The sequence below is a fragment of the Leptosomus discolor genome, chromosome 17, assembly GCF_034619465.1.
Source record: "Leptosomus discolor isolate bLepDis1 chromosome 17, bLepDis1.hap2, whole genome shotgun sequence".
Classification (NCBI taxonomy): Eukaryota; Metazoa; Chordata; class Aves; order Leptosomiformes; family Leptosomidae; genus Leptosomus; species Leptosomus discolor.
In genome coordinates this window covers 1340770-1361648 of record NC_141407.1, presented here as the reverse complement: position 1 = coordinate 1361648, position 20879 = coordinate 1340770, and the positions used below count along the sequence as shown (strand labels likewise).

General features: G+C 47.0%; 2 protein-coding genes across 2 annotated transcripts; one reads left to right on the top strand and one right to left on the bottom strand.

Annotated features, from left to right (window-relative positions):
* Window positions 1-586: 586 nt before the first annotated feature.
* ROMO1 (reactive oxygen species modulator 1) lies at window positions 587-3382 on the bottom strand. Its single transcript, XM_086474829.1, has 3 exons — window positions 3341-3382; window positions 2603-2733; window positions 587-941 (listed from the first exon to the last, which is right to left on the bottom strand). Exons 2-3 carry the CDS (start codon window positions 2731-2733, stop codon window positions 833-835), a joined length of 240 nt encoding a protein of 79 aa, XP_086330955.1. The 5' UTR covers window positions 3341-3382; the 3' UTR covers window positions 587-832.
* Window positions 3383-3457: 75 nt separating this feature from the next.
* Window positions 3458-17722, top strand: NFS1 (NFS1 cysteine desulfurase). The gene is made up of 13 exons (XM_086474770.1): window positions 3458-3551; window positions 3698-3765; window positions 4514-4630; window positions 5244-5327; window positions 6001-6153; window positions 7217-7310; window positions 10122-10256; window positions 11687-11844; window positions 13275-13380; window positions 13544-13625; window positions 15004-15087; window positions 15213-15302; window positions 15931-17722. The coding sequence occupies exons 1-13, from the start codon at window positions 3458-3460 to the stop codon at window positions 15992-15994; spliced, it is 1329 nt and encodes a 442-aa protein (XP_086330896.1). The 3' UTR covers window positions 15995-17722.
* Window positions 17723-20879: the final 3157 nt, after the last annotated feature.

Here is a 20879-nt window from a genome sequence, read left to right as displayed (position 1 = left end):
GCGCAAGGTGGCACAGTCAAGCTGAGCTGCTCTGCGTGGGTCTGGCAGTAACTTGCAGCGCAGCCAGGCGTGAGGGAGAGCTTTAGGGACGGCTCTGCCCAAGGCCTGACACAGAGATTATGTCTTCCGCCTCTGGTGTTGGTCACCCTCCTGACTTGTCACAAAGTACCTCAAGCTGCCACCTAACGGGAGCCGTTTTCCATTCCAGCAACGTGAGGATTTGCAGCTCTAACGGTACGGCTGTACCTGTCCCTGTGCTGTTCCCCGATGGCTTCCTGCACCCCCAGCTTGCCAGCCTGGCTGCAAGAAAGTGCCTGAGCTGCTGTAGCTGGCCCTCAGCTGCAGGACTTGCCCCAGTCCTTCTGGGGTCCCTCGCTCCCTGGGAGGGTGTTTGCCCCGTATTACCTGGAACTCGGAAACAGGGCCACCTTCAACCCACCTATTTTTGCAAGAGGAGAGAAGTTTGACAGTTGGTCTGAACTAGCCACGGAGTAACTGTCCTAGACGTGGGAACACAGTGAGGCGACTGCACCCGGCACCCGGGGAACGTGAGCTGCCCATGTACCAGAGGGAGAAACGTGCGCGCTGTACTTAAACCTGTGACACAGGAACTTTAATGTAGTACAAAGGATTATTAATTCTCATTGTTGTAGGACTAAGAGAGAGGAGGAAAGTAGAAACTTGGTAAAAAGCAGTACAATCAGCAGAGCAAGGAGGATGGTGCTTCGCTATTTCACGAAGAGCTCTCACTTCAGGTATCTAAATGTTTTATTATGGTACAGAGGAGGAATGGCTGGGCGGGAGCACTCCGGCATAAAACTCAAGCTCCAGGTTAGCAGCGGATTCCCATACCAATAGCCATGAATGTCCCAAAGGTCCCGCCACTTTGCATCATCGTTTTGCCAACGCCACCCATCAGCTCTCGTCCTCTCATGCCGATCCTGAGACAAAGAAAAGCACAGGCATTATATAAAAGCTGAAGCCCGTCAGGGAACAGACATGCAGCAGAGAACATCTAATACAACCAGCTAATGGTTGCCTGAATGCCCAAATCAAACTTCTCTTCAGTCTAAATTTAAAATGGTAGCTCCTGCCATGCAAGGAGACTGGCTCCAGTGCCCTAAGTCTGCTACTGCAAAAAAAAAAAAACAGGGCTGTTCTCTTTGGGGCACTTGAGTGACCCTCACCACTGCCCCACGTGTATTTTGTCCTGCAGCGGTACCAGCTGACACTGCACCCTCCTGCCATGCCACAAGGAGGAGCAGCTGCACCTGCTACTGCCCCAAATACCCTTAATTTGGGGAAAACCAAGCAAATTGTGCTGTCCAAGTATTTGACTTGCCAGAGAATAAAAAGGATCTGAGCTGTTGTATTGCCATACTGCCTGGCTGCGGCAGCAGTATTTTTAATACCACCAACTTAAAACCACGTTGTGAACTAACTTCCTATTTACCCCTGACACCATATGTTTAATGAGAGAAACCTGAAAGGCCTAGAAGTGTCCAGAGGCATTTCTGTTCTCCAGTTCCCATTTAACTGAGGTCAGACCAAAACAAAAAGAATCATTCCTCCTCAGGAAGCTCTTGTGATATTTGGCTTTTAAGCAGTGCAGTGACTGTAGCGTCGAAGGAATTCCATGCACTTGATTTTTAAAACATGGAGATTTTTTTCCTCAAAAAAATGGTGCAACAGAAGTAACATAGCTATATCATTCAAGTATGACAGAACCACTGTCACTGCTGCTTCTAAATACCTAAATCTGTATTTCCTGCTAGCGTTGTACCACTTACAAACACTCTCCAGGCTGAGAGAGATCAGAAAACTTTTTAAACTCCATCAGATTAGACTTTATGCCTTTTCCTCCTCTTAGGCTCACTACCAAATCATCATCCATATTTAATCACAGATCAAAATACCTCAAACAGAAAGAGTTCTACAAAATATGGAAGAGCTTATTTCAGCCATTCCTTCTGATGGGCAATGTGTGCCAAAACCAGTCAGCGAGCAGCGCAGGAGCCAACCTGGAGCAGCAGGCCGTTTGCTTCTGTGCCAGGGAACACTGGGGGAAGGTACAATACTGCCCCTCTCTGATCCACAGTGGGATTGTGCCAGCGCTGCCCACAGCTCTGCCTGCGCTCTTGCAGTGAAGACGTGGGGTCAGTACAGTAATCGCCTCTGTGCAGGGGGATGTGACACCCCAAGCAACCACGATGCAGCTGGCAGAGTGCTTACAGTGCCTCAGGAAGCTTTAGGGCGAGGAGAGGGCTGCACGTGTGCCTGCACAGACAATTCATCCAGTTCCTCCTGGAGCTGAGCTCCCACAGCCTCAGCTTCCCAATGCAACCTCCCTTCCAACCGGCAGGAAAAGGTCTGGGAACAGCCAACGCCTCGTGTGCAGCTGACCCGGGGTGACGCCCAGCCACCGCCAGGCTTCCCTGCCTGGGGCCGGGGCTGGCAGCTCATTCAGAGCCACCGACAAAGCTTCACCTACGGGTGACCCACGACCAGACCCGCACCTCCCTTCCCAATCCCAGAGCGGGAGCACCGCTCTCTGGCTAGCGCTGTGCCTGACCTGTCCACAGCACCCATCTCCTCGGCATACCTGAGGCAGGAAAACGTGCCGAACAGCGCTCCTGCTGCCATGCCCACTGCAAAGCCCATCATGAAACCCATCTTTACTCTGTCAAAGCAGCTGGGCTGCGATTGCCCATATGGGCCCACAGTCACAGGCATCTAGAAAAGAAAGCACAAAAACCCACATGGATTTACTGCTTGCACACAACTCTATGGCCCAACTGGACTGGAAAGCAGTCCCGCACGTTTCAGAGCCTGCCCCAGCGCGGTGCCGAAGGCTTTGCAGATTTTCAGACTTGTTTCCTCGCTGTCACGTAGGAAAGACAGGGACGGAACGCCAGTGCCTTGAGGAAGGCCCCGTTTCGCCCTCAGCAAGCCCCCGTGAGCTCCACTATGTCTCCGAGAGCTGTTCCAGGACCTCACGGTGCTCTTCAGCTCCCAACGAGCAGTGTACGGCGTCACCGGGCAAAGCCTTCGCTGCCAGGCCCGTCCGCCCGAGCTGCCAACGGCCTCGCAAGCAGGGGAGCGGAGCAGCGAGCCTGTCCCTCAGGAGCCCAAAGCCACGCCGGGGGCTCACGCCGCAGACCGCCCCAGGGCTCCCCCGGCAGCGGCGGCCCCCACCTCCCGCCGGGCGCAAGGCCTTGGCCTGGGCGCTCCAGGGCCCTCAGCGCCCGCCTCGCCTCGCCAGTGCTTCGGCCGCGGCCCGCCCCTCCCCCGGGAGACCCGGGCCCGCTCGGGGGGGTGGGGGCCGCTGCCCCGCCCGTACCTCACTGCCCTGACCCGCGCCGTGCCCTCCGCCGCTGCCCGCTCCGACCTTCGCTTCCGGTGCGCGCCGTGACGCCACAGGAAGGGGTGGGCAGCCGCTCCGCCCAGCGCCACCGCCATGCTGCTGTCGCGGCGCCTGGTGGCCCTACGGGCGACCCCAGCCTCCCGGGGGCTCTCGGCAGCACCGCGCCCGGCACCGGGACAGGGACCGGGTAAGGCCGCGGTGGGGGCAGAGCCGCTGCGCGTGCGGGGGGCGGCAGCGGAGCCCGAGGCGCGGGCGGGCCCGGCCGGCGGAGCGCGGTCGCGCCGCTCCCGCGGGGCCTGACGGCGGCTCGGCCTCCCCCCCCTCTCCCCTCAGGGCGAAGCGGCGATGGAGGCGGTGCCCTGCGGCCGCTCTACATGGATGTCCAGGCCACCACCCCACTGGTAAGGGCCTGTTCCTGGCCTGCCGCGTTCTCGGGCCGCGGCCGGAGCCTCCTGGCTGCCAGGACTCCTGCGGCCGCTGCCTCGCCCCCCGGCTACGCGGGTTTGCCGCGGCGAGCAGGAGGCTCGGGGAAGAAAGGCAGGCGTAAACGTTGCTTCAGCGCTCTTTCCATCTGGAGCGCGGGCGTGTTCCCGAGCTCCGAGCTCTCCCTGCGGCCCCGGGCTGGCCGTGGGTAGAGCGGCGGCGGTTCAGGTCAGCTGTAACGACAGACGCTTTTATCTGGGGCCCGGGGAGAGCCAAGGGCGTCCTCCAGGCGGCCTTGTAACTTCGCCACGACCGTCTCATCGCTGTCGACTGTCCTGCTGCACCGCAGGGGCTGGGTTCTGCGGATGCACTGCAGGGTGGGAGCCGCGTTAGAGCCGTGGCTGCGGGGATGGCGTTGCTCTGAGGGGCAGCGAGAACTTCATTTAACCGAAACACTTACCTGGGTAACTTCTGACTTTTTAAGACCTTGTAGTTCTTCTGTGAGCCTCCTGGGGCAGATCAAGGTGGCGTGTGGAGGCACAGAACATAATGGCCGGTGCTTGTGTTTGTCGTAGGCGATGTTGTATATAGCGTGTGGTGAACTCGAGTTTCTGAGATCGGGCCTGAGCTCAACCGAGGCGCTGCAGCAGATGGAGGGTGTGCGGGGGGTGGGCAAAGATGCTTTTCCTTCTTCATTTCTCAGGCTGGGTGTTTTGTGTCCTGCAGGATCCCCGTGTCCTGGACAGCATGCTCCCCTACCTGACAGCCTACTATGGCAACCCCCACTCCAGGACCCACGCCTACGGCTGGGAGAGTGAGGCTGCCATGGAGAAGGCAAGGCAGGTGAGTCTTGACTCTCCGCAGTCATAGTGGTTTTTCTGCTGGTGAGGAAATTCAGTGTTGAAAGAAAATCAAAAGCAATGATAAAATTGTTGCAGTCAGTTGTCTGTGGGCTGGATTTGGCAGCTTCTTCTTTGGTCAGCTATACTTTAGCAGATATATTGCAGGAAAAAAATAGTGAGATTAGAGCAACTGAATGGCAGAAACCAATATTTTAGGCAAAGGTGCCTCAGGATTCTTGGTTTCTTGAGGTCACAAGCGTGCTGCTGCAGTAATTGGTCTAACTTCATGTTTTATCATTCTCCTAATCTTACATATGGGTCTTTGATGGTTTATTTGGAAGTAGTATTGACTGGATTTTGTCTACCTGACTTTTATGTTCTTTTATGACAGGCCAATACTTCATACCACTGCTGTTAGTGACTATGGGTTCCCTGTGTATTTTGTATTAGTGCAGGTATTTAGACTACTGTACCTGTAGCGTAACTCTGCTAGATACTAGCTGTAATCCTTTCGAGGCTCAGGGGGGTATTGAAAACACTTTACGTGTGTTTTGCTATGGTGAATTCATTGTATTTTATCTTAACAAATCAAATTTGTGTTTCTTTTTAAACAGCAAGTTGCAAATTTAATAGGAGCTGATTCAAGGGAAATTATCTTTACTAGTGGTGCAACAGAATCAAATAATATGGCAATTAAGGTAAAAGGATTATACTGATAGTTATTTATTCTGTTAAACTTAGGCTTTTAAGAACTGTATGCATCTTTCAACAGTTTAAATGCTAATATGTTGGCCTAGTTAGCAGGTATTTGCATTCCTGGATTTACTCCTTGGGGTATTCTGCTACGTACATGGCAGAAATACCAGGATATTTTGGAGCCCAGGATGTGGTTTTGAGGATAGAGTATAATACGCAATATTTATCGTACATGCCCCAAATGCAATCCTTCTGCTTACATAATTAAAACCTTTGTCGTGAAGTATAGTGGAAATACTGATTACAAGCTTTTTTCTGACTAAGACTAGGTAGTGTTTTAACCTTTTGTATGTGGTTTTTCAGAGTTCTTGTATATGGCTCCGCTGCGAATGTTTTTAAAAAAGTCTTTCTGTTAATAGTATCTAGAGCTTACATCAGTTAACATTTTCACAGACTTTTTGAAAAGGGAGATGCTTTGAAAAATGAGTGCTGATGGAAATATGTAGTGTGGATTACACATCAGTATCTTTTAGATTCATGACCTTAGGGTGAACAGGGAAGGTCCAAATTAATTATATCTAAGTAGTAATTTCTTGTTTACAATGACTTTGTGTAAAGCTTGCTTTCTGCAGCGGTCTAACAGCAAATTTCTTGTTCATGAATTGTGCCTGACAGGGTGTTGCAAGGTTCTATAAATCCAGAAAAAAGCACATCATTAGTACGCAAACAGAGCACAAGTGCGTGTTGGATTCTTGCCGCTCCTTGGAGGCAGAAGGATTTCGGGTCACCTATCTACCTGTTCAAAAAAATGGGCTCATAGATCTGAAGGTAGGTTGTTTACTGACACAAAGAAAACAGAAGAGGTTTTTGCTTCTAGTTGGTGCTCAAGAGGATCTTGTATCCTCTTGACGATAAAGAGGCATGGATGGTAAATATCACAGGATAGAATGAGAGTCACAGTCGGGTCTCCGTCACAGTGGGAGAAGGATTTTCTGTTCTGTCTGGTGCTATAGACTTTTGCTCCACCAAAGCATCCATCTCTTCCCGCCACTGAGCTGCTGTCCTCCATGCTGATGCAGGTGGAGGTCTTGCACACCCTGTAGAGAGCCCGGTACACTCCTAGGATCGAGCTGGCTTTGGTACAGGAGTTAGGGATGAAGTGTCGTGACCTGAGCTACTCAAGGCATCAGACGCAGCGATTGCAGCCCTGCCCTTCCAATTGCTTCTCTGTGAACTGACCCTTCTGGGTGTGCTGGCTGCGGTCCTGGCGTTTAGAAGTTGTGTGTGCTTGTTTCATCGTTTGTCCTGTAGCACAGGACAGCGTCAGTTTTATTTCTGGCCGTCATCTGCCTTGGAGAGATGTTGTGTGCATGTGGTGGGGTGGAGGGATCAGGCTTGCAGGCGCAGAAGTGTCAGTCATGTTCTCGGAGAACTTTGCTGACAGACTCCTTCCTTGCACGGCGCTTTCTTGTGTACACTGTGGTTCCTTTAGAGCCACCCTCCTTTTGTCTAGATGTGGCTTAAGCCATTTCGTGGGTGGTTAATTCATTAAAGAAAATAGTTCAGCGGAATGTATGAGACGTAGCAAAAGCCTGTTCTGACTTGATTTGATCAGGTCAGGTGGCATGGTGCCCACCAGGGTGAGGCTGTGCAGAAATGCGGTTTATCATGCTCTTCTTCATGCAGAAATGTCATGTCCCCATGGGTTAGTGTCGTGTTCCCGTGGGTTAGTGCTCTCGCCAGGACTGTTCCTCTGAGCCTTGACAGGGTCTGCTGGTAACGCGCTGGTTCGGGTGCTGGTGGTTAAGAGTTGCTCACAAATGGCAGGTGTGTACAGGAATCTTGCTTCTGCCGTTAGTTACAACTTCTGTCTGTCTGAATGTTTTACCAGGAGTTGGAGGCTGCGTTTCAGCCAGATACAAGTTTGGTTTCTGTAATGACTGTGAACAATGAAATAGGGGTAAAGCAGCCAATTCATGACATCGGTAAGTACACCATGGCTTCCAGAGCCTTCTGATGTTGCTTCTGCTTCATGTTACTTAATGTTTTCACAGCCAAGTACTACTGATGCAGAAGATTAGGTGTAGTATAGTTAAGGAATAAATAATAATGCTGTCCCAAATGAAAACTTATTTTAGAAGGGAAACGAGTAAGAAATTCAGTGCTTTTACAGTTAGTAATTGCAGCAATTACATCCTTGTAGTACAGATCAGCTGCAGGGTTTCTAGTTTCATTCTGAATTGTATGATGGATGAAAAATGGCACAGAATAACTGTATACATACTATAATGGTTTATTGAGTACTTGTAGTGTTTAAAAGGGGAAATGTGCAGAATTTGGGAGAGCAGGGGATGGTGAGCACCACTCTTAGACATACCTCCCCCCCTGCCCCCCCGCCCCCATTATCGCCCTATAGAGTCATGAACAATTGGTTTGGAGGTCAAAATGCTGCTGAAGAGCCAGGTTTCTGCAACAGGAGGCAGGGAGAGGCTGAGCCAGGCTCTGAGCAGGCAGATGAAGAGACAGGGACCTCAAAGCAACCTGGCAAAGCCGGTGAAGGGAGAACTGGAGAACCAGGGTCGTTGGAGCAGGCGGGGTGAGCAGATGGCCCACATACGCAGCTCCCTGGATCCCACGGTGATTCCATGATAATGTTTCCCATTACAGTGCTAAACCCCACACCCTCCATATTCAAGATTTCCTTTCATAAGATGTTTGAGTTTTTAGACAGTTTTTAGGCTTTGGCATCTGCCCTCTGCCCTGGAGTTTATACTGCATGGTTCTGAAGGGCATTGTCTTCCCAGGCATCTTACCCTGTTGTGCAGCTGATCTTTCCTTTGCTTGGCTGCTGCAGGCTTTTTTTTTCTTTATTATGCTCAAAGCAGCATTTTCCCCAGGGCTCTTCAAGGTGGTTGTCACGGTTTGAGGCTGGGCCGGCCACTAACAAATGACAGATGCTCTCTACTAACCTCTCTCCCCTCCCAAAAGGGAAAAGGAAAGAGAACAAGGGAGAGAGACTTTATGGTTTCGAAAAGAAAACTAAAAGAGCTTTAATGAAACAATAACAATAAAAGAAAAGTTAATAATAAGAATACGGAAATAATGAAATATATACAATATGTACAAATATATACAAAACCAATACCGAACCCAACTCCCCCCACCCTGATGACAATACGTCATCACCACACTGCAGGGCTGGCACTGGGGCAGTCCCAGGCTGGACTCGGCAGCAGACAGGGACGGGATGCAGGAGCTGGACTCAGGCACTGGATTCAGGGATGCACGGATCGCAATCGACGACAGAAGAACAGACAGAGTCCTCCTCAGATGTCGGCTGTGAAGAAGAGAGCAAGAGAGTGAGACTCTCGTGATCTCTCAACTTTATACTGAATATGACATGTATGGGATGGAACACTCTCTTGGTCAGGTTTGGGTCACCTGTCCAGTTCGCTCCTCCCTGTAGGTGCGACCCTTTTTCGTGCTTGTGACCCTTTTCACTCCCTGCACCCCAACATGGAGTACGAGATCTAGCAGTGACCTTGGTCTCTATAAGAACGAGTATAAGCAAGGGCCTCTCTGCATCCCATTCCTTGGTACAAACTATAAACATCAGGCCTTATCACTGCTAGAAGCAGTCACTGTCTGGAAAAACATGCTGCTGTTTCAGAAAATGCCGTTAGTTTGAGGAGACTTAAAAGTTAAAGCACTAAACCAGGATTAGTTCTGATTTAGCCCAAACCAGGACAGTTGTATTTCTTCCTTGACAGGTAATTGACCATCAGTGAGTTGCTTATAGGCCTAAGGGCTCTATTTTCCTCCTGTGCTTATGTTGTTGAGGCCGTTTGTGTTGTCCTGTGCTTAAATGCCAGAGGTAGCTGGTACCAAGCTCTGGTTCCCACAGTAAGTTCTCGTAACACCTTGATAGCAGGTCTGATGGGCCAGGACTGAGGCCTCGCAGAGCTGACCTAAGGCCCTGTTAGCGTGAGGCTGTTCCTGCTGGGCCGCCAGAGGACAGCTGCTGTGAAAGGTGGTGCTGAACGTGTTGTGCAAACGAGGGGGCTGGGAAACAACTGTGCTAGGTGTGGATTCTGTGGAAGGCGAGTTGTGAGGTTTTTGATGAGAAAAAGAATATTCAAGTTCATTGCCCGTGGACATTACATTATTTTAGCTCTGGATGCAAAACCGTTGATTACAGGCTTGAGTGACTTCAGGTGGGGGTAACCAGCGTGCGTGAGGACTAGTGCCAATTCTGAGGACGTTTTTGAAGCTGAGTATTGCAAAACTTGGAAAATAGAGGAAAAGGCATAAAAATACTTGTCAAGCATAAACTTGAAAGTAAGGCTGGCTTGGACTGGACTGGTGTTGAGAAGAAGAATAATCAAGGAAAAAAAATTTAATTTGGTCCAGCTGTGGAGTCATCCCTGTGGGTAAACGTGGATGTCCCGTGCAGCCATTTGTACTTAAACTTGGTAGGTGTGAGTTTGGGAAGAATCTCACTTCTTAACAGCAGAAGACTTTTAAACTTCTCAGATGAAGAAATTCACTGTAGTCTTACCTGCTGACCTGCCTAAACCTGTGCCCAGCTGGGCATCAGCTAGAATAGCTCCTGCAAAGCTTTAGACACTTGCTGTAAAAGGAACATGACAGCACCCACTTCTTCCTTTGTCACCTCAGAACTGGTCCCTGCTATAAACTGATAACTATGAACTTTAGACTCATTGTTGGAATCATGGAAATCATAACAATTAGGTGAGATAATGTGGGGTGGTTTTGCTTTTTTGTTTTTGTTACAGGTGAGATCTGCCGGGCACGTAAGGTTTTCTTCCACACAGATGCTGCGCAAGCAGTTGGTAAAATTCCTGTGGATGTCAACAACATGAAAATTGATCTAATGAGCATCAGTGGCCATAAAATTTACGGGCCCAAAGGTACTTACTGAAATGCTTTTCTAGAGAATTGTTGTTTCCATGCCTACCTTAAGGTGACTACACAAGGTGTGAAGTCAAACTTGTTTGTTATAGCGACCGTTACTTAAACTGTAGAAAACTATTTTAAGACTGGCATTGGAGTAGTTCAGGCACCACTGCCAGACTTGCTGCTGCTGTAAGTGGATCTTTAGTGCTGATGGGCTGTGCGGTGGCTTTGCCAAAGGAAAAAAAGAGTATCTTATGATGGTGGCAGCATGAGGAGGAGTGGCTTTTCGGAAGTCATCTGCTTGGTGTGAAGCAGCATTGATGCTGAAATGGTTGAAATTGTATCACTGAGTTATAGGGCAAAGTTTAGACTCAAGTGTAACTTGCAATGAGGAGATCAAAAGGTAACTGGAAAGTTTAATTTCTTAATGATTTGGGTTGTTTTCTACTTCCAGAGGCCTCCTCACCCCCCCACCCCACCCCATTTATGCATGTTCTTTGCAGAATTGGGTTTAAAATACTCTATGGATTTTCTAGTTGACTCTCAAATAGTAAAAGTTCAGCTGTTATCACTCTCATGGGCCGTCTAGTTTGTAGCGTTGAATGTAGAAAGACAGAAATCAGGTTTGTGGTGTTCTATGTACTATTCAGAAACAAAGGGCGAAATTATTTTTTTTTCAATATGTCTTCTTTTTCTGTACAAGTCTCCTGAGAGCTGAAGGCATATCTCTAGATGAGGACTAAGTTTTCAACCAGTAACTTTCGGCAGGTGACAGACATAAATTTTCATAACTTACTAAGAGCAGAAGTTGCAACCCTCCTTCCTGTGGTGACAGTCACTCGTTAGGTGTGCCGAGGCATATGAAGACACGGAAATCAAGTTTCTAGGTGAGGAGACTAGAGAGTGACATTGGCTGGCTGTCAAAACCAGCTCATCTAATCTGCCCTTCGGAAATTGGTGCTGCTGCTGAGTCTCCCTAATGAGAAGAAAGGGAGAGGATCCCTGGGGCTGGCGCTGGCCTGGTAATCCAGAGAAGGGAATTCTTCTAGAGCTTTCCGTTGGAAGTCAGTAGGGGAGCATCAGTGAATGAAATGTCTGCACATGAAAAATTCGGTGCAGAGGGCTGAACTCCAGCTGTGTGCAGGAGTGGTGAGAAGTGAGGGAAGTGCCGCATGCGGAGGTGTCTGGAGCACACTGCGAGAAACGGAGCTTCTCCCATGGCTGAAGTTCTGGGAGCCTGCGTGGAGAGGAACATGAACGGTGGGAGCAAATGTCGTTTCCTAGAAAATACCGTGTTTCTATTTGTGTTCATTGTGTTTTTCTCCAGTGAGGTGTCCAAATATGTGTTTGCTGTGGAAATAAGGAGTGTTTCCAAACCTTGGAGGCCCTTTTCCTAATTTCAGAACCGTGGGTGTGTACTAAAACAGCTCTCCTCGTTTTCAAGGGGTCGGTGCTATCTATGTTCGCCGTCGACCACGCGTCAGGCTCGAACCGCTGCAGAGCGGAGGAGGCCAGGAGAGAGGACTGCGGTCGGGGACTGTGCCCACTCCTTTAGCTGTGGGCCTGGGGGCAGCGTGTGAAGTGGCACAGCAAGAGATGGAGGTATGTGGGAGAAGGTGTTTGTCCTGAATTCCAGAAAATAATGTAACAGGGTCAGTTAGGTCTTAGATTCCTTAGGTCTTTTTGTGTCCATGTGCCTGAATTCAATTTGATTCTTGTGTTGTAACATTAAGTAAATGTTTTGAGGTCTTCAGGGAGGTTTTGGGGTAATTAGAAGTTGATTTTCAGATTTCTTAAGTTTCCTTTTTTCTTGAAGTGGTTTGAATCATGGTTTTCTACAACAGGTTTACAGTTGACAGTTTCACTGAAATACGGCTTTAAGTGCCTGTTCTCATCTCTCCATTCTGTACACATGTATTAGCAGCATCTCTGGAATGGAATGAATGATGTTTATGTCATGTCTATTAGGAAAAATAAGACTTCCTGGTCCATTTTCTTACCTATTAAATGTATATAAGTTCAAGTTTACTGCAGCTTTGCAACTAAGAATTATTTTTTTTTTTCCCTAGCTTGGGCAGCAAGGTTTATTTGCTAGGTCTGGTGTCTGAGGCTCTGTGTGTTGCTCTACCTGTGTGTGGGTGCCAGTGCATTCCTTACAGCTGGAATGTACCAGTCCTTTCATACAGTGCCAGTGGGATGTGTAAGGCAGGTATCTGCATCCACAGGACCAGGCTTCTTCCCAGGAGACAGGCAGTCTGAGCTGGGTGGTCACGGAGGCCTAGGCAGAGGCTGGAGGCCTGCAGAGCCCGAGTTCTGCCCAGGCTTCACATCTGAGTTCTCTTCCTCACCTGGCAGAGTTTTGGCATTTCTAAACCAAGTAATATTTGAGATGGCCGTGCCTTCTTCTGAAGCTTTTTCAGGCATGTAAACGCGCAGGAATTGCACGCATGCATCTGGCCATTTTTGTGCACTGGAGCCAGTACCACAGCATACTGCTTTGGTAGTGGGGGGGACCTCATTTTTGTGTCTAGAGTGAGACGCTGCGTGTGGGCAGTTCTCATTGGGTAGGTTCTGTGTTGTAAAAGCTGCGCTCATGGTAATTTGTGAGTCCCTGTCTTTATGTAACGCAGTGTGAGGAGCCCTGGGGAAGGAAGGGGCGCTTCCCGTAACAGATGCTCTTTCCCCTGTTCACAAGGCATCGTCTTACGTGTTTATCTAACTGGTCTTTAAACACAAAGAACTTGGTGCTTTTGTGAAAGCCAGTTTGGCAGCTCGTATATGTAGATCTTTCTGAATGGTCTGGAATGTTTTTGAAGGCTGAGCTAGCTAGGACCGAACTCATAATTCTCTTAAAACAGTCTCTGGAGTGGGCAAAGTTTGGCAGTTTCTTCACATTTCAGATGTGTTCTTCCCCTGGTCTAAACAAACCCAGTTGCTTCAGTCTGCTCACGGCTGGTGATGCAAAGCAGTTTGGGTGAGGTCCAACTGTACACTGTTCATGATTTTGGTCTCTTTTCTGGTTTCTTTGCTAGTATGACCATAAGCGAATCTCACAACTGGCAGAACGACTGGTTACAAAAATAATGAGTGAAGTTCCTGATGTGGTTATGAATGGAGATAGAGAGCATCGCTATCCAGGTAACAGCAGCCTGTTGGGACCATCTAGCTCCTTGGTGTTACTGGCCATGACTGAGTGATTCACTTCAGCCCCACGTTATGCAAGCACTGCCAAGTGGGGTAGGATTTGCCCTAAATTTCAGTTGATGGAAGTGTTTTTTCTATTTCTTTTATTTGTGTGTAGGATGCATCAATTTATCTTTTGCATATGTGGAAGGGGAGAGTCTTCTGATGGCTCTGAAAGACGTGGCTCTGTCTTCAGGAAGGTAGGTGGAACGTGTGGGAAGGATAGCAGTGTATTTTGGAGACAAAATAGCGTCTGGTAGTGGAGGTACAAACTAAGTCGTCTCCTCTGTGCCCTGTATTTGCGTATTTGGTTAATGAGACAGCCTGGCATTGATTGCATTCTAAGGTGGTATTTCTCTGAAGTGGCACATTTCAAATGAAGGTCAAATCTAGTCATTGTGAAAGCAAAACAACCCCCCAAACAAAACCAGAAAAACCAACCTGGAACTTCCGACCTGCCAGCCTTCAGACTGGTTACCTGTGATCGGAGTAGCCTTGACTTGTAACTGCCAGTGACGCTTTCATTCTGAAGGCTACCAGCATTTGAGCAGCTTCTGGCCTTCAGCAGGATTTCATACAAGTGGCAGGTCATAAATAAAATCTAGCAAAGCTCAACAGAGCTCCATAAAAGTGTATTCTGTTTTCTTTCTGCTTTTGCTTTAAATACAGGCACTAATGAAAGACATTTTTATGGAGCTATGTTGACTCTATGGGAGTCATGAGTTACATTTCTCTTACTAAGACAAACTTGATGCTTAATGGAGTGTAAAGATGCCCTCCTTTCCTCACCTTTGAGAACAAAGCAGTCGGCATAGCTTAATTACAAATGTGCTGGCCCTGTGAACAGGAAGAACAAGTCTCCACATGACTGTCTCTGAAGCTGAACACTTCTGTAATTTGAATATCTCTTCTGAGGCTCTGCTTTGTGCATGAGAGAGCTGTAAACAGCTCTCCAGTTTGTGCTGCGTGTTGCTACCTGTAAAAATGGAGTGACATGGAAACAGTTTTGCCAACTGCTTCGAAATGGAAGTTCTCTCTGCTGACAACTGGAACTAGCACATCGTGCTCTGGATTCCTCTGTGCACTGTCTTTCATTTATTTGTTCTGCTGCCAAACAGCAGCTTGCAAAGTCTCTTTTTCTTTTTCGATGTTCCTGTTGGTATGTCACCTTCTCTTGCTAGTTCTGTTTTGGCTCCTTTGTCTTTTTTTTTCATGGCCTTCACTTCAGCTACCTCTTAGTCTGCATTCCTGCTGCTTCTGTTTGGCATCGCATTTATTCCTCCTGCGTTATCTGTGTTCTCTCTTCTTACCTCCTGCTCCTAATTTATTACCTTCCTTCCCCTCTAATGCCTGCCTCCTCCATTGTTTTTCTTCAGCAGCAGAAACACCACTCTTGGTTGTGTTCACTGGTGGTTTCTGAGAGGCTGGGGAAGCTGGTGTAAGTTGTATAAGGAGTCACAGTAACAGTAAATGTCTGTCAGTGGCGGCCTGTTCTGTATTGGAGGAGATTAGTGAAGTGTTACCTCAGTGTAGCCTCTGCACATGAACAGAAGTTTGAAATTTGTCTGCCTTCCCTAGTGCTTGCACGTCAGCTTCTCTGGAGCCTTCCTATGTTTTGCGGGCAATTGGAACAGATGAAGACTTGGCTCACTCATCCATAAGGTGTGTGGAATGGCCTTCCCTAATGCTTCTGAATATTTTTCTGTTCTGCTAAAAGTAGGTGGTGGATTCGTTCCAGCCTCCGTATGCACATTATTCTAGTCCTTAATGGTTTTCTGTTGGTTTAGGTTTGGTATTGGTCGTTTCACTACAGAAGAAGAAGTGGATTATACAGTGCAGAAGTGCATACAGCATGTCAAGAGGCTGAGGGAAATGAGGTGAGCCATCATACTGAGCATAAAGACTGCCTAGGTATGATAGTCATTTGAAGAGCTGGATTTAGTTGAAAGTAATTGTTTGCTTCAGAAATCTGATGGTGTCACTGTACGTAAGTAAGCAGTGTTGCCAGAGTGGGTAGTGGGCCTGATCTTAACATGAGTGACAAATTTTTAAAGAAACAAACTGATAACAAACCTTCCCCCAGATCTTGCCTTTGGTCAGGGAAAGAATACGAATAGGGTAAGCACATAGGGCAGTACCTAGAAGTGTCTAAGCCAGAGACGGTATTACTAAGTTTGTATCAGTAAGTTGTTTTATTTTGGTGAAACGGAAAGACTTCTGACTCATCTGGAGAGTATTGAATGCCAGGGCTCAGCTTCTAAGAGACACGAGTACTTTATGCCTAAAGTGGGAGTGGGAAATGAGGTGGAGCACCTGCCCTCTCACCTCTTGTGTTTTGGGCTGAGGACATAGTTGAGGGCTGATTTTCTGAAGCTTGCTGACCTCCAGAAGGAGAAGATAGGTATCTCCTAATTTTTTGTGTAGTTGATGAAGTTGTCTGTTTGGTTATTGTTGCCATTGTCCTGTGCATTTTGGATAGACGTAATTTTTCTCCTTTCTTTACAGCCCTCTCTGGGAAATGGTGCAGGATGGAATTGACCTCAAAAGCATTAAATGGACTCAGCACTGAGAAAACATCACTATCTGTGGACTGGATGTGGATTAAAATGTATTTTCTGTACATTCCTGAACAAATTATGCAGCACTTGTGGTTTTTGACATTTGCAATTTGACTGGAAAAGCACCCTTTGTGATCACAAAGTCTAAGAAGCCAAAAATGGAACTCACCTTTAACCTGGAGAAAGGCAGGATGATAGAACACCCACCGTATTTCTATTGACACACAGAAATTCATGCTAAAACATAATTTATTTGGAAATGTATTTTCTAATAAGAAAATTAAATTGGTGTGTTACTCCTGGGCCAGTGGAATCCTGGTGAGAGATTGTTGCTTCTCAGTGTAAAACAGCCAGTGTAGGTGTTCTGTTTGCCGCACAGACCCGGCCTGTTGCCTGCCCTCCCGCTGTCCCTGTTTGAGGGGGGTATCCTGCAGCTGGGTCTGTGCTGCTCAGGCGTGGTGTGCTGCGAGAAATTCTCAGAGAGGAAGAAGCTTGGCATTTCTTGAGGAAAATGATGCCTCAGTGTGGCTATGTGCCTTCACAGTTGTGTTGTATTTGCAGTTCAGAACATTTTTTTTCTGAAACTGAGTATTTTTTGCTTTTTTTTCCCTTGGTTTTGTCTTTTTTTTTTGGGTGATGCTTGTACAGACCAGTGTGCATTAATCCAAAACATCCTTCTGTGTTACAGAGTTTATGATACAATGATGACGCACTTTGCTGTCCCCTCCATTGTGTGTTTTTTGTGCAGTTTTTTTTTTTAAGTAAGGCAAGCAAACTTGACTAACAGGGGGAGGGGGATGGCAGAGTACATTGTCAGCTCCAGCTGCAGTACCATTTTAGTTGGCACGTGAGTGGTGGAGATGGTGGGGAGAGCAGATAAAGTGCAATGTCTTAATGCAGTCTGGGTTTGTTGGTTGGGGTTTTTCCCTCCGCTTGTGATGGAGCCCCTTGCTTGTTACTCAGTTTGCCTGTGGGCCCTTGGCTTCTGTCACTTTGAGGAGTCTTGCCCAGTTGAGCCTGGATGTTTTGTCTGGGGATGAGAACATGTGGCTCGAGTTTTCTCTGCGTGACAGACTGTAATTCTGACTAGAGACTTACACGGAAATCTGTTCTCTGCAAGTGTGCGGAAAAGTGTTTAAAAGGTTTGGTGAGATTGATTCATATCAGTATTTCTCCTTTCTTACCTTCGTTGATCTTTCCAGTAGGAGACTTAACCCCATATTACGAAGTGCCTTTGTTTCAGTCGCCTAAGCAGACAGCCCTCGAATTAGTTTTGTTGAGTGATGGATGCTGCATTAACTGCTGAATTCAGTACGCTGTGTCGCCAGGACGTTTTCAGGTCTGGGTGGGGTCTACCCCGAGGATGAACCATGTAAAAACTGAAGCTAAGTCTCACAAGGTGGATTGTGTTACAGAAGCTTGTGCTTTTTTTTTGTTACCAAGGACAGGTTTGGTTGGTTGTAACGCACTGCTAATCCTCAGCTTTGTATTTGAAATTATTAGCTTTAGCAGTTTTAATATGGTGGGGCTCACACCTTATGTTTCATCACAACATTTTTGAAACTACCATACGTGTAAATAGGTTTTAGAGGTGTGTGCAACATGTTTTATCCTTGGGCCATGTATGTTTTCTGGATTAAGCGTGTGATGCCACTTGCCCAGCTTGTTTTAGAACTCTGTGTTTATGAAATTGTTCTTTGCATTTCATGGATAATAAAAAATTATAGGTAAGACTTAAACTTGGCTACTTGCAGTCTTTCCCGTTCCACCTTCATGGCTGAACTACGCAGCACAATCAGTAAGTTGCTAAATCATAGGCTTTCATTAGAGAACAGAAAGATAAACTCCTACATTTTCTGTGAACGCTGTTAAAAGCTCTTTCTGTCATCAAGTCAGCATTGGCCTTTTGATGAGTTATTCTTCTCAAAGTGAATGCCTGATCTGAGCTATTTTTTTAAAAAACTAAAATAGCTTAAATTGTGATTATTTTGAGAAAAGGGAACCCCCAATCGTGAAGATTCTGACCACCTCTTATGTCCTAAGATTTGAAATATAAATTCTAGACATAAAGATTTGGGAAACTCCTTCACACCTTTAACAAATGTTTGTTTGAAAATGCTTACAGGACAAGATGAGGAAAAATCTATAGTGGAGATAATTTTCCCCATGACGGAAGGAAGTAATGCCAAGGATGAACCTCTAGTTGTACACCACTAAATTGTTTTGTACGAGGGAGAGAATATTTACAAATGGAAGTGCCTGTAACTCAGAAGTGGGGGAACTGTGGGGGGTTTTTTGGTGATTAATTGGAGCCATCTGCAGGGTGTTACAGTAATAATACAGGGATACCAGGAAGGTGGGGTTTAGTGTCACCATTTTGCAAGAGTGATAAAAATTGAACCAGTGTGACAAATAGGAATAGAATAAACTTCCAGTAGTGCAATACTGGAATTAGGTAATACACAAGGGGAGCAAAAAATTCTACTTGATGGATTTTAGTGTTTCTAAACAGTGATCGAGTATATCACGTAACTGTATGTGGTATTCAGTAAAAAAATATTGAATATTTCTTCAGGAAGGACAATTCAGAATTAGTTACCTGTTCCATACTTGAGGAGACAGGAAGAGGGTCAGTTAACAGGTTTGTTGACAATGTTATACAGCCATCCACAAACTTACTGGTGATTTTTTTTAAAGGATAAATTAACAGAAACACTATTGCTCTCTACAAAATACTGCCTCTTATCTTTGATCTTATATCTGCCTGACTGATCGGCTTGCTGCTCTCTGTCAGTCTGGGGTGATGTCAGTCATGGTCCAACTGTTTTCAGTCAAATTGTTTCTGCTAACAATGTGTATGCCCTGTGCTTTGAAATGGTACATTTCCCCAAGGCTGGGTCCCAAAAAGTTGGCCTGAGAGATCTCTTGTCCACTAAAGACAGTTTTGATTAAATTTCAGGATGGTGAATAAGGTCCTGCACTGGAAGAAAGCAGATGCCAGTTTTTAAAATGGCCAAGCTGAGTGCTTGGGAGCACTGAGCAGAGCTGATATTCTTCCTGTCTATCCGAAACAGAGTAATAAAAAAAGGCTGGTTCAAGAGGCTGGTTCAAGATGCTCTCATAAGAAAAGCTCATACTAATGAGCAGTCAGAGTGCTTTTGTGCTGAGTAGGCATAGTAAAACCACCAAGGTGTTTAATTTAATTTAAAAAAGTAACTATACAGGCACGATAAGGCATATCATAGCTGACTGACACATTTGATAAGTATAGATAGGAATAAGGAGAGTATTTCTGGGAGGCATCTGTGAGGATTATTTCTGTTGAACATTTTTCTAAATGATCTGGAAACGATTAAGACTTGCAGTTGACAGGTAGTAATCAGAAAGGAAAATACAAAGCAGTATGAATCACTGAGAGCTGGGGTGGTTCAGCCTGGAGCAGAGAAGGCTCTGGGGAGACCTTGCAGCTGCCTCCCAGTGCTGAAACGGGCTGCAGGAGAGGTGGGGAGGGACTCTTGATCAGGGAGGGGAGTGATAGGACAAGGGGTAATGGTTTCAAACTGAAAGAGGGGAGATTGGGTCAGATATTAGGAAGAAATTCTTGACTGTGAGGGTGGTGAGACACTGGCACAGGCTGCCCAGAGCAGCTGTGGCTGCCCCCTCCCTGGCAGTGCTCAAGGCCAGGCTGGATGGGGCTGGGAGCAACCTGGTCTGGTGGGAGGTGTCCCTGCCCATGGCAGGGGCGTTACACTAGATGGTCTTTAAGGACCCTTCCAACCCAAACCATTCCATGATTCTGTGATTTATGTAAACTGAGTTCATTCACCCAAGTCACACACTTGTCCAGCTGAAGGAACAGGATCAGAGATTGTGCTCACACAATGGTGTCTTCAGTGTGCTGGAGAAGCAAGGAGCCTGGGAATTGGAGCAATGCTTCCAGACTAATGGTGTAGCAAAAATATAATGCAAGGAGGAAGACTTTTTCAGATGTGGAATTGGTACAATGGGAGCCGGTTCCCTCAAGCTTTACCTAAAAATGTCCTGTGTAAATTTTTTCCCTAGTTGTGTACCGAACACCCTACTTCAGCTTTGGTTTAGGTGGAGACAGATAAATTCATGCACTCTGAATAGTTTCCTAGTATGTAGTAAAGGCAAATCCCTTTCTTTTCTAACACCATTGTTCTCTGCCTGCCTTCCACCCCAGGCATGTTACAGAGGAGCAGGTTGGACGTGGTTACCAGTGATCCCTGTCCTCCAACCTTCTGCCTACCAGTGTTTTGCTTTCCAGAGACGCTTTTCCTCCTGCTCGTGGTATGTAATTGCATCATGCTGCCAACTCCTCTTTGGTACCCTTGGTCACTTGACATACTCCTAATACACTGCTCCAGGATTTTGTTCCCTTTCATCCACTCTAAAAAAACCCTCTGCTTCTCTTAATCTTGAGTGAACTAAATATTCTCTCCCCATGAAAATTTAGGTATGGCTGAGAAGACAGTTGGAGACCTGTAGAGGTAATCTGTCATGGGCGTCTGTTCCAGACTTTGCTCCAGCGCAGCCCAGAACACTTGAGGTGCAAGGACAGGTGCTGGTCTGCAGCAGCTGTCCAGGGCACTGGGACTTGCTCTCCCATGTGCCTGTGTGGAGTTGGTGCAGACATAGTCTAGACACCTACTGAGTATTATGAAGTTTGGGTTTTTTTTTGCTAGTCCACACAGAAACCACCACAAGTCTCCACCAGACTTTATTTCAGCAACAAAAAAACAATGTGGTGACTCATCACATTGCACAAAAGCTTAAAAGTCTGTTTTCTTCTGACTTGGGATATTCCAGTGCTGCCCTTTTGTTATTCCACACCACCTCCCTGCTGCAGGGTGGCCGGTGCACCTTGGGAAGTGC